The sequence below is a fragment of the Marmota monax genome, unplaced genomic scaffold (genome assembly GCF_021218885.2).
Source record: "Marmota monax isolate L192 unplaced genomic scaffold, Marmota_monax_Labrador192_F-V1.1 WCK01_AAM20220418_F8-fsc00001, whole genome shotgun sequence".
Lineage (NCBI taxonomy): Eukaryota > Metazoa > Chordata > Mammalia > Rodentia > Sciuridae > Marmota > Marmota monax.
The window spans coordinates 43992830-44004880 of NW_026693777.1; the positions used below are offsets into that span (position 1 = coordinate 43992830).

At 51.5% G+C, this 12051-nt stretch overlaps 1 protein-coding gene across 1 annotated transcript in view; it reads right to left on the reverse strand.

Annotated features, from left to right (window-relative positions):
* Sptbn5 (spectrin beta, non-erythrocytic 5) overlaps positions 1-12051 on the reverse strand; it is a 49370-nt gene that overhangs the window by 5753 nt on the left and 31566 nt on the right. Inside the window, 19 exon segments of the mRNA XM_058584712.1 lie at positions 68-264; positions 1057-1269; positions 1503-1689; positions 1882-2138; positions 2214-2351; positions 2905-3051; positions 3196-3286; positions 5442-5614; positions 6206-6283; positions 6560-6748; positions 6946-7108; positions 7340-7461; positions 7628-7741; positions 8408-8522; positions 8612-8727; positions 10211-10306; positions 10531-10722; positions 10839-10988; positions 11644-11811. Of these exon segments, the coding sequence (XP_058440695.1) occupies positions 68-264; positions 1057-1269; positions 1503-1689; positions 1882-2138; positions 2214-2351; positions 2905-3051; positions 3196-3286; positions 5442-5614; positions 6206-6283; positions 6560-6748; positions 6946-7108; positions 7340-7461; positions 7628-7741; positions 8408-8522; positions 8612-8727; positions 10211-10306; positions 10531-10722; positions 10839-10988; positions 11644-11811 (2906 nt within the window).

Here is a 12051-nt window from a genome sequence, read left to right on the forward strand (position 1 = left end):
CTAGCTAGCCTCAGGCACCTCTGTGGGGGGCACTCTTCTCCTCCCAGGAGGGTTGGCTGTGGCCCACCTGTCTGGGTTCTGCCTGCTGTCCAGAAGGGCTGCTGACCGCTGCAGCTGCTTCATGCGCTGACTGAATCCCTCCAGGTCTCTCTTGGTGGCCTCCAGCTGACGCAGAAGGGCCTGTGTGGCCTCAGCACTCTGGCCCATGTCCTCACTGTCAAGGACATGGCCCCGTTCAGCCAGCCAGGATCCTGCTTCCAGGAGCTGGGGTGACAACAGATCATTTTTTCCCTGGATGAAGACTCTGGGACTCTAGCCTGTGATTTGTGGCCTTGAGATTTAGAGCCATAGTTGTCAGCTGGAATCCCCTGGTGGAGGTCCTCACCAACTCCCTAAGCCTGCGCCCCACCCTGGCAGATTCTCAACAGGTATGGATGAAGTCTGAGCATCAGTGTGTCTTTTTCTTTTGTTTTCTTTTGAGACTGGATTTCACTATGTTGTCCAGGCTGGTCTTGAACTCCTGGGCTCAAGTGATTGACCCTCCCCTCCATCTTGGCCTCCTGAGTAGCTGGGACTATAGGGAACACTGCCACGCCTAGAGATCAATGTTTCCTGAAGGTTCCAGGTGATTCTTTTTTCCACACAAAGTAAAGACACTTTATTCTAGATTCCCAGGCATAGATTTTGTTTTTGTCACATGATATTAGAACAAGATTTTAGTCAATTTCCTTTCCATGTTTTTCCTTTTTATTTCTTATTACTTCATCTAATTTCTCTTCTTATACAAATGTATTCACCATTGTGAGGTAGTTTAGGGAGAATCACAAGATGAAGTCTCCAGGTGATTCTGATGCAAAGCCCTGGCTGAGAACCACTGGTTTAGAAGAAACAGTGAAACAAAGCAAACAACCCAGTGGCCTGTTTTCTGGGGAACAGGCAGATGAAAGAACTTGGGATGTGAAACCCCTTAGTGGGGGAGAGAGAAGATGCACAGCACTTGGCCCTTGCAGGTGATTCTCAGGTCCAGCCCTCCCCCGCTGCGCTCCACCTTCTCACCTCCATCAGAAGCTCTTGGGCCTCCTGGGCCTGCTGCAACAGCAGCCTCCTCCGTGCCATCTCTGTTTGCAGTTGGTCCAAGGCTGCCTCCAGCTGCTGCACCCGGGCGGCCACCTCATGGGCAGCAAAGTGCCCAGCCTGCACCAGCTTACGCCCTGTGCCTACCACCACCTGGGTCAGAGCCTTGTGGCTGCTCATTTCACTCTCCAAGTTCTGTGGAGGAGGAAAAATAAAATAAAAACAGGGATGCTCTGACACTTGGGGTGCCTCAAGGGTTGTGCCTGAAGCCTCATGGCACCCCACAGACTTGTTCCCCTGTCCCAAGTTCACAAAGAATCCATGGTGCCCTCCAAAGCAGGGAGAGCCTAGTTGGGCCATAATGCATATTCCTTATCTGTGAATTCTTCCCACTTTTGAAGGCAGTGCCTCCCAGCATGAGCCAGCACCTGGTGCTTCTCCTGAAGGTGCCGCACAGCGCTCAGGCTCTGGCCATAATCCTGGGCAGTGGCCAAGGGCAGCTTCTCCTGCACCCAGGTCATCTCCTCATCAACATCCCTGAAGAACTTCAAGAGGAGGCTCTGGGCCTCCAGGGCTGCCCTGCGCTCCTGCAGGGGCTCTTGAAGACTCTGCAACCTGCAGCAGGGGAGGGCAGAAACAGGAGGGGAACATGGTATTCAGAACTGGGCCTAGACTGTGACATAGAGTTCACCCCCTGCTGTGACCCTCATCATGGACTGGGGGAAAAAATGAGAAGACATGAGCTGGGAAGAGGGGGCGGGTGTCCCTCTAGGGAACAGAGGAAGAGGAAGAAACATGCTGATCTACCTCTGAAGCAGCTGTTGGGCCTGCTCTTCCACATCTTTGGCGAGGCAGTAGCCATCCCGCTTGAAGGTCTGGGCCTGACCCAGAAGGGCCTCAGCCTGCCTGGTCTGCATGTCCAGGGCTACTTCCAGTTCCCCCTGTGCCCCCAGGAGCTTGCCTACCCCAGGTAGGTTCTGGCCTGTGAAAGGGGCTTTCAGCTGGCCCTCAATGGGCTCCAGCCCGCTCTCCAGCTCCTCTACACTCTGCTGTAGATATAGGACCTGGGACAGAAATGACAAGGTATAAGGGGGAGGCCAGAGCCCACCCAACTGCTCCATAGCATGTCACAGCCTCACCTCACAGGCCTTCTGCAGCTTGGTGACTTTCCTCTGGCAGTTGGCCTGCAGCTCAGCCCAGAGCTCTTCCAGTTCCTGCAGCCGCTCTTGAATGGTCTCTGAGGCTGGGTGGCCCCCATGAAGCAGTCTCTGCCCCTCCTGAATTCACAACATGACATATACCTCACAGACTCAGGACTGCTGGTACCACGGCCCTTGTATTGGCTTCAATGACCAGCCCCACAGCTATGTGATCTTGGGAAAGTTTCTCAGCCTCTCTGAGCCATATGTTCCTCATCCATATAGTGAAGATAATAATAGTAATTTGTTTAAGTGAGATAGAGTGTATGAAATACTTAGTAGGTCACTTTATGTCAGCCTGGAGTCAAGACCTGCCTTTGTAGGTAAGAAAAGGAAATGTTTTTAAAGGTGTTATGTTTTGCTGCCTCTACCTACATAACTGCTTATCTGCACTTAACTGCACTTATCATGTCAAAACGTTACCTTTAAGATTATTGAAAAGTCACTACTTTTGGAGAGGGAACCCCGAGGAAGAACCTGCTGCATGCCGGTGCATGCCACTACATGTCAGTGCAAGGCACTAGCACAAGGAAAGCACTTGATGAACGTCAGCTGTCACAACCATGGTTCCAGACCAGCTTCCAGGCTCTGAGGGGCAGTCTGTGGCCCCCTCAGCCCCATGGTGTCTCACCTTCTGCAGCTCCTGTTGCTGGGGAACACTCGCATCCAGCTCAGCCTGGAAATTCTGCTGCTTCCGTAACTGTGCTTGCAGCTTGGCTGGGTCCTGCCAACCTTCTTCCAAAGCCACCAGGTTCTTCTCCCTCAGCCACGTGGCCAGCTAGGAGAATGGGGAGGACCAGGTTCTGCAGCCTTGGACTCTCCTCTCTCCCTAACTTCTGGGGTGCCCTGGAAGAAGGGTGACCTTTCCCTGGGGCATCTCCTTCCCCCACCCACAACCATTCCTGCTCCAAGAAAGGAGAACCTCGAGTGAATCCTGCAGAAAGGTTTGCAGCTGCTGCAACTCCTCCAGCTGACGACCCCGGGTCCTTACTCGCTCCACCAGTGCTTCTTTCCTGCAGAAGGAGGGTCTCATATGCCCCCAGTCTCACCCATCAGGACTTGGAGCTGCTACAGGTGTGTATATGCGTGTGTAACATGTGCACATAGCCTAGAACATCTTTTCTTGGCATCACAATCCTGAATCAGGTTTCCTTTGAAATCATGAAACATTCCCTCTATATTAGTGTTTTTTGTGGGCTGAGCTGTATCCCCTATGTTGAAATTCTAGCTCCTGGAAATTCAGAATGGGACTGTATTTGGAGATAAGGTCTTTGAAGAGATAACCAAGTTCAAATGAAGTCATAGGGGTGGACCTAATCTGATACGATAAGTATTCTGAATGAGGTCACAGAAACACCCAGAGAGGAAGGAGACCATGTGAGTCCAGAGGGAAGATGGCCACCTATAAGCCAAGGAGAGAGGCCAAGAAACCGACCCTACTGACAACTTGATCTTGGACCTCTAGCTTCTAGAATTATGAATAAACAAGTTTCTATTGTTTATACTACCCAGCCTGTGGCATTTTGTTATAGCAGTCCAAGCAGACTTATACAGTATCTAAGCCACTTTTTAATTATGCATTATTAGTAGTAAGAATATTTTAAGCAGGCACTCCAAATGTAGATAGATAAAGATAGATAATATTTAACATAATTTATGATTATGACAATTTAACACTTGAAATGTAATATAGGTATAAATGTTATACACCAATTTATGCATTTTATATATGTGCTTCTGTACCAATGTATTAAGTACATTGCCACATACATGAAAATAAAGATTGTAAATGAGACCTACAAGAGATATAGGAAAAGAGGTCCTCACATCCCTTCACCCCTGTAGACTCTGTACACTTCCCCACCTGAGTTCCCCACACTAGTGAGAGTGTGAACCCCTCTGCCAGAGGATATGGTGGGTGGTGGAGGCATAGATGGGCCTAACTGAAGGGAAACCTCCTCCTGAGGATGGCAGAAACCCGGGAGGGGACAGGGTGGCACTGTGCCAGAATCAGCCAGGCCTGCCAGGAGCCACCCAAGGTGACAGAGACCAGCAAACCAACATTTTCCATTTGTCATTTCAAATACTTCCTCACACAGGTGAGGTCCACCTGCAAGAATGGAGAGGGTACATGTATGACTGCACATGTGGAGCGACTCCACATTGTGCACAAACAGAGAAATGAGAAGTTATGCTCCATTTGTGTACAATGAATCGAAAAGCTGTCTGCTGTCATGTGTAACTGATTAGAACTAATAAAAAATAAATTAAAAAAAAAAGAATGGAAAGGAGATGGCCTGGAATCACAAAATTAATAGGCCCTGGTGGGCTCCCTGGGAAGGATGGTCCTTGCTGATGTGGGGTCCAGCTTTTGGCCATATCTGCCTCAATCTTAAAGTTCAAGAGCTGGATGATGCAGTGGAACTGGATGAGCTTTCATGAGAAAGACTTATGAGTCTGGTGTCTCATAAGTGTGCAGCTCATGTGTATCTGTGACTGAACTTACCTAAGTGTAAGAGATCTGCTGCCTGCCTGTGACTGAGATGGCACAGCCCCCCGGAGACAGTATTTTAGCCCCTTGTAGATTCAAGACTCCTCTATGACAGAGAGGAACTTGCCTCAAGTTCCACCTGTAGTGGGTGGCAGAGGAATCCAGGGCTGTCTGGCACTAGAGGGCTAATGCTCAAGCACTGTGCTCTGGTGCCTTCCTTTTCATTAGATTGTTTGCCCTCTAAGTTTCTGAGTGTGTTCTTTTTAGTAAAACTCCCTTTTAGGGCTGTGGCTGTGGCTGTGGCTCAGTGGAAGAGCGCTTGCCTAGCACGTGTGAGGCACTGGGTTCGATCCTCAGGATCATATAAAAATAAACAAACAAATAAATAAATAAATAAAGGAATTGTGTCCATTTACAACTTAAAAAATATTTAAAAAGCTCCCTTTTATTTCAGCTGAACGAAGAAGGAAGTGGGATTTTCCATGTGTCGCTGGATGTCCATAACAGGCCAATACATTGCAGGGCAGGAGGGGTGGGGACTGTGGCATCTGAGCTCAGCCCTTGGAAAAGGCTGGTGAGCGTGGGCTAAGGGTAGAAGGGTAGAAAGGGAAGAGCTGGGATGCCAGGTACCCATGCTATCCCACCCACAATTCCCATCACCCCAGAGCTACAGGCACCTCAGGAGCATGGCCTGCCACTTGGTCAGGGCACTCTGGGCCTCTGGCTGTCCACCCTGCTGTAGGCTGTGGGCTGTGGGCTCCAGTGTGCTGATCTTTTCCATCTGTACCTTCAGGCCCTGCTCAAGCCTCTTGTGCTTCCATAGGAGGGTCTCCACATTGGCCAAAGAGTCCTAGGGGGAGCATAACCAGATGGTGTTCATAGGGCTGTCCCCTCCCTGTCCTAAGCTATCTGCTCCCCGCATTCCAGAGCCTTCCTGCTAAAACCTCTTCCACCAAAGAATTGCTCTGTCCAAACCCATCTCTTGAACCTGTCAAGGCGCTTTCAGCTTTCTCAGCCAGGGGCATTGGGTCTAGAGTCAATTTCCAGGCAGGCAGAGATTTTCCCCTCTCTTCTGCGCTCCCAATGAGACTCTGTCAGCCTGGAATTATTTTCTGAGGTCTCTATAAGTTCCACTTGTCTGTCACAGGGTTTGGGAGGCAGTGGAAAAAGTGAACGTCTGGGTGTGTGGGAAGAGAGGAGGGCAGTGATGAGGTGGGTGGGAGGGAGGTAAGGAGGGGACAGGGCCACAGGCTCACTTTCTAGCTCCCAGGGTATTCCCCGTGGGGCTGACCCTGGGTGCACGAGAAGCACTGATGGGTGAGTAACTGCTCAATGTCTGATGTGCTGGAGGAGGAGGAGGGGACCCTTGGCCTGGGGAGCCCTACTGGCTCAACTCCATCCTGCTCATGTACCTCCTCTCCAACTCCTGCTGGGCACCTACCCCAACACCCTCACTGATTGGGGAAACTTCCTGGCAGTATAGCCAACATTCCACCTTCTCCACAGAGCTCAGAAATAGCTGGTGAGAAAAGATAAGGCAAAAGAAAGTCAGCAGAGTGTCTAGTTGCTTCAGGGGAGGTGACCCTTTGGGGGACCACATGGGGAAACCAGGGGCCTAGCTCCAGGGATCAAGTCCATGCCAAGCCAAACCTGTTGTGGATAAATTGAGCAGGGACCGGTGGGAAAGCCATGGCTCAGTAGCCCCTCTGGCTTTGGCTCTGGAAAGCGAAAAGGGCTGTGGGACCAGTGCAGACCCTGACAGTGAGGACAAGCTGGACACTGGGGTGGTACCTACCTGCAGCTCCAGGGCCTGCTGCAGCTGCCGCTGGTGCTCCTGCCAGGCTCCTTGCAGGCCACTCAGCTCCTGTTCTAAAGCAGCCAGGGCCTGCCGAATGCCAGGAGCTGATGGGTGCCCAGTTGCAAGTAGGCGCTGCCCGGTGCTTTGAACCAGACTGATGCTGTCTCTCCGGGCATCTATCTCAGCCTGGAATGGAACTGGGCTCAGATCCTCCTGCAGGCTGAGGGCTGCAGGAGGCCCAGAGGGAAGGAGAGAGGTGAGAAAGACAGCCGAGGGGTGGGACAGAGGAGGACAGAGGAAAGCAGGAGACAGAGAAAGGATGCAGGACAAATGGGAGTTAGGGGAGATAAAGTCCAGAGAGGCCCAGTGACCCTGCTGCTCACCTTGCGTGCCTGGTGCTCGTCTAGCATGTGTCTGGCTCCTGCAGGGCTGCAAGGGGCACCTTGCAGGTCCATCTCAGCCCGCAGCCTCTGGGCCCAGACCAGCAATTCCTGAAGCAGTGCCTGGAGCTTCTGAGCTTGGTGAAGGGCATCCAGCAACTCCTTCCTACCCACAGGGCTCATCGGCTAGTCCTAGGCCACCAGTCCCCTCTTTCCCCATGCCCACCCATGTGGTCTCCTATCCCTTAATCCCCTCAGCACACAAGAGCCCTGTGCTGGTAATGAATGAGTTGGCAATACAGAATCTTAGGGGAAAACAGGGACTGAGGGGAAGTATAGAGACTGAGATTCTGGAGGGAATGGGTCAGTGAGGGAGTGAGGCCCAGGGGGTTCATACCACTTCTGGGCTCTGCTCTGGAGTTGCCACCAGCTGCCCATCATCTCTTGCTTCTTGTGACTGAGGCCATGGGCTGCCCCAGGTCTTCTCTGGCAGAGGTGGCCCACTTTGTGCTCAAGGGACTGCAGAAGAAGTCAGGGTCAGAGGCTGGGTAGGGGAGGCTCTAGCTGTGGAAAGCCCCTGGCGTGTGGCTTGCAGGATCTTAAAGCCCTTTCTGCCTTCTGGCTGCTAGGGACCACAGGAGGAGGCATTCATGGCCTGGACCAACTTGTACCCCCAGCTGCATACCTCCACCTGAACCTGGATGAGGCCCATTTCCTGCTCCAGCACCTTGTGTTTCCACATCAGCTCCTGAATGCTCTCCAGATCTTTCTGACCCTCTAGGGTCTGGATCAGGGATCCCTGAGGGGTGAGGGAGAGAGGCCTTTATGGGTTTGACCTTAGATTCTGCCAGTTTCCTCATTCTGCAGAGGGCTAGGCAGCCCCACAGTGGCAATGTGGAAAGAATCCTCTTAGGTAAGAATCTTTGTATGTGTGTGTGGTGCTTTCTAATATTTTGTTTCTTTTGATTCCCATCCCTGGGGAGGTGGAGACCTTGGAGGAAAAGGGGCAAGCAGCACAGAGTCCTAGGTCTCTCTGTGTGAGAGTAACTGGAGCAGGAAGAAGCTGGGTGGGCCCAGAACAGGGCCCTGTTTCACGTGGGACTTCCCAGGTTGCATGTGACTTTACTTCCTTCTGAACAGCTTTTAGCGCCTATATCTGTGTGGTGGTTGAAATTACCCTGGCACAAGCCTCCTGTAAGGTTTTGGCTTGCTCAGGGGCTGGAGGAAACAGAGGGCATGTTCTGGCCTCTAGTCCTATAGCACATCTGGGGGAGAAAATGAGCAGGTGGGCTGGCTGTGGAGCCTGCAAGTGGGTCTATACTCTGTTGTTGATCCCTTATCAGATGCCCCCAGTGGAACTCTGATAGGGCCAACCTCTAAGTGCCGAGCTGAAGAGTGGAACACCAGGATACTTTAGGTCTACTTCCCTGACTCAATGCACAAGGATCCCCTTTTTACTGCTTACCTTCTCCCCAATCCTCTCAGTGATGTAATCCAGCTCTCTGCACAATGTATGTATCTCCAGGGCCCCTTCAAGCTGCTGCTGATACTGGAGCAGGTTGCCTTGGAAACTCGCCCACCTGGCCAAGGGGTGGTAGTAAAAAGGGGAGCCTGAGATGGCTGTCTGCCCATCTCCTGGCCCCCCTGCCCTGCCCAGTCTGGGACTGGCCTGTTGTTGAGCTGACTTCGTCGCTGGCAGATGGTCTTGACCTCCTCAGGGTCCTGGTTTTTGAGCTGCAGTGATAAGTCACTGATGCTCCTGATGTAGGTGTCACCCACTGTGTCCTATGGGGGAGGTGCAGGTAAGGCCACTGGAACCACCTGCTCAGAGCCCCTTCCTGGCACTTCAGTTGGCACTCAGGAACTAGGAGCAGTGTGTTTGAGGCACATGAAGCAGTTACTTTCTTTCCTGTGGCAGGGCCAGAGGCCACCCCTGCCAGGAAGGGTGAATGATATCAGCTTAGAGTCAGCAGCTCCAGAATCTCTCAGACCAAGAGATCCTCTCCCAGGGATCAAGACCAGAAGCTTTTAAAGTCAAAATGCAGGGGCTGGGGCTGTGGCTGAGTGGTAGTGCTCGCCTAGCACACGTGAGTCACTGGGTTCAAACCTCAACACCACATAAAAATGAAATAAAGATATTGTGTCTGCCTACAACTAAAAAATAAATATAAAAAAAGTTAAAATGCAGCTGGTTGGAATAAAAGAAGGAAAAAAAAAAGGAGTAGAGGGACATGTGTGTTCCAATCTTCTACAGTTTGGGTGTCCTGCCCTCAAGGATTAGCCTGGGTTGAGGCCACTTCCAACTCTTTCCCTGCTATACCATCTGGCACAACATCTGTATGGTACAATTCTACCACAAGCAAAGGACATGTTCAGATTAGGCAATGCAGCCTTTAAAAACCATCACATAGGGCTGGAGTTGTAGATCAGTGATAGAGTGCTTGCCTTGCATGTGTGAAGCTGGGTTCTATCCACAGCACCACATAAAAATAAATAAATAAATAAATAAAGGTATTGTGTCTATCTACAACTAAAAATATTTTAAAAATAAAAACCATCATATTTTTTTACATCAAGGGGAGGAGATTAGAACACTTGAGTTCTAACAGCTGATTGTGAATACATTGCCAAATCGCTTTCTTCTATACCACATAAGAGAAACAGTTCTGGTGTAATTCATAGGGAGGGGATAAGAAGGGATGCTAAGATACTGAAGTAGCCACACTGAGGGAGGGATTGACTACCTACTACACCCAGGCATATGCAATCTCTTTTAATTTTTTTCTGAAGTAATTATAGATGCATAGGAAATTGTAAAAGTAGTACAGAGAGGCTCCATGTACCTTCCCTAAGCTTCTCTCTTGGTGACATCTTATGTGCTATGATACAATAATAAAACCAGGAAATTCACATTGGTGTAATACTATTAACCAAACCAGACTCGACTCTGCTCTCATCTGTTGTTGCTGTTGTGTGTGCGTGTGTGTGTGTGTGTGTGTGTGTAGGAAAAACATATGTCTGTGCAGTTTTTTCACAGGTAGAGACTCATGTAATTGCCCCCCACCTCTGAGGCAGGCATGATCCTCAATACAGAGGTGAAGAAATGAAGTCCTGATCAGAAAGAGGCTGACTGCATGTGTGCAAGCGGTGAATGCAGAACTGACACTTGGGCCACACCCTTCTCTGTAGCCCATGTTCTTTCACTGCTCCCAGCTGCATTTCCCAAAGGGCGATGCTGTGCCAACCCCTCCCTGGCAGAGTCCCTTACCCTGGCCGTGGCGCTTTGGACCTCACGGAGCCTTCTGCAGAGCCGCAGGCAGTGCTCCAGGTCCTGGCCCAGGTCACCCGTGTTCACCATCACCTCCTACAGAGGCCAAAGGAGGGGAAGACAGCATGCTGAGCTCTGGCTCCAGGCACCCAGCCCCCTGGCACCAACTACTGGGGTAGGAAGGGGCAGGTAGAGGCTTTGGGACTACCTTCCAGGACAATCTCCTGTCAGGGAGCCAGAGAACCATGGGCCTGTGCTCCTCCCTGCCCCGACTCTCAGCCTCCAGCCCCCAGCCAGCCCCTGCTCAGCTGGGTTTCCACCTTTTTCTGGATCCAGGCCTCTGCAAGGTCCACTCTCTGCAGGAACTCCAGGAAGTTCCGCTTGTCTTCCAGGTCCCGGCCCCGGAGAGCCACCACCTGCCTCAACTTCTCCCAGTGCTTCTGCAGCACCTGTAGCCTCTGAGCAACCTCTCCTGCCCGAAGGTGGCTCTGTGCCAGGAGAGCTTCCCCCTGCTAGGGAGAGAGGGGACAGAGAACTTGCAGGTGCCTTTCTTCCTGCCTGAGACCTTACCCTGGGTCATCCTGGAGTCCACACTTTAAAGCAGGCTATAACTTAGGGCTGTTGTTACCTTGGCAACTGAAGTCATGACCTCCTGGTGGGCCTGGACCTCAGACTCAAAGGCCTTGTGTATCTGGAGGTGCTTCAAATAATCTTTCAGGTCCCGAGGAGGGATCAGCTCTCTCAGCTGCTGTGCCCGCTCCTGAATCCAGTCCTCAGCCTGGTGGGAGTGGAAACATAATTCTGTGATGCCTCAACCTCCAGGCTGCCCCCTCAGCTGAGATCAGGTGGTGGGTTACTGGCCTGGGCCAGGGCCGGCAGTGTGTGGTATATTAAATGGGTTCTAGAAGGTAAATGAGATGTCCCAGGCCTAGCTGGCTCCCAGCCACAGGAAGTGGCTAGGTGGGAGGGCTTGTGGTGGATCTCACTTCAGAGATATGACCCCTACTCCTGGGACCCTGAACTGTTCCGCTCATTTCCTTGCCCCTTTGTTCTGGCCTGGCTAGCACTCAAGAAATAAGTCTCCACACACTTGCTTAGAATCAAATGTTCTGTCCTCCAGCATGGTGCCTGGGAAATAATTTAACTCTCCAAATCTCAGTTTTCCTCATTACAGGATTATGGTATAAAGGTCATCTCCTTTCTTCTATGGTGCTGGAATTGAACCCAGGGGCCCTGAGCTACATGCCAGCCTTTTTTATCTTTCATTTTGAGACAGGGTCTTGCAAAGATGCTGAGGCTAGCCTCAAACTTCTAGACCTCTTGCCTCAACCTCTCTAGTAGCTGGGATTCCAGGCGTGTGCCACTGTGCCCAGCTTGAAGGTCATTTTAATCTTCCAGCTGTGGTCCAAATGGGTGGTGGGTGGCCCTCTTACCTGGGCAGCAGCCCTGGTGAAGCTGGCTATCAGCAGGGAGGTCTGCAGGGCATGTCCTCGGCTCTCTGCTAGCTCCTTCACTAGAGCCTGGTGCTCCAGTATGCTGTGAAGCAAGTCCTGTCTCTTGGTGCCTGGGAGCACCTTCAGCTGCTCACACAGAAGTGCCTCCTGTGGGGCAGAAGCAGGGCTACTGGTTTCTCACCCTGGGAGACTAGACTCGGACTGGCCCCAGGACTCACAGTCCTTTCTTCCAGAGTATTGGAGTTTTTCCCTCAGCCTAACATTGCCAAGGGCTGGTCAATCCGCTGCTCCCTGGTGACCATGTGACATGAACAGAACCAAGCACCCACTGTGGCCCCTCCAGCATTGCCCACCTCATCCCTGACCCTCACTTAAGCCACACATACT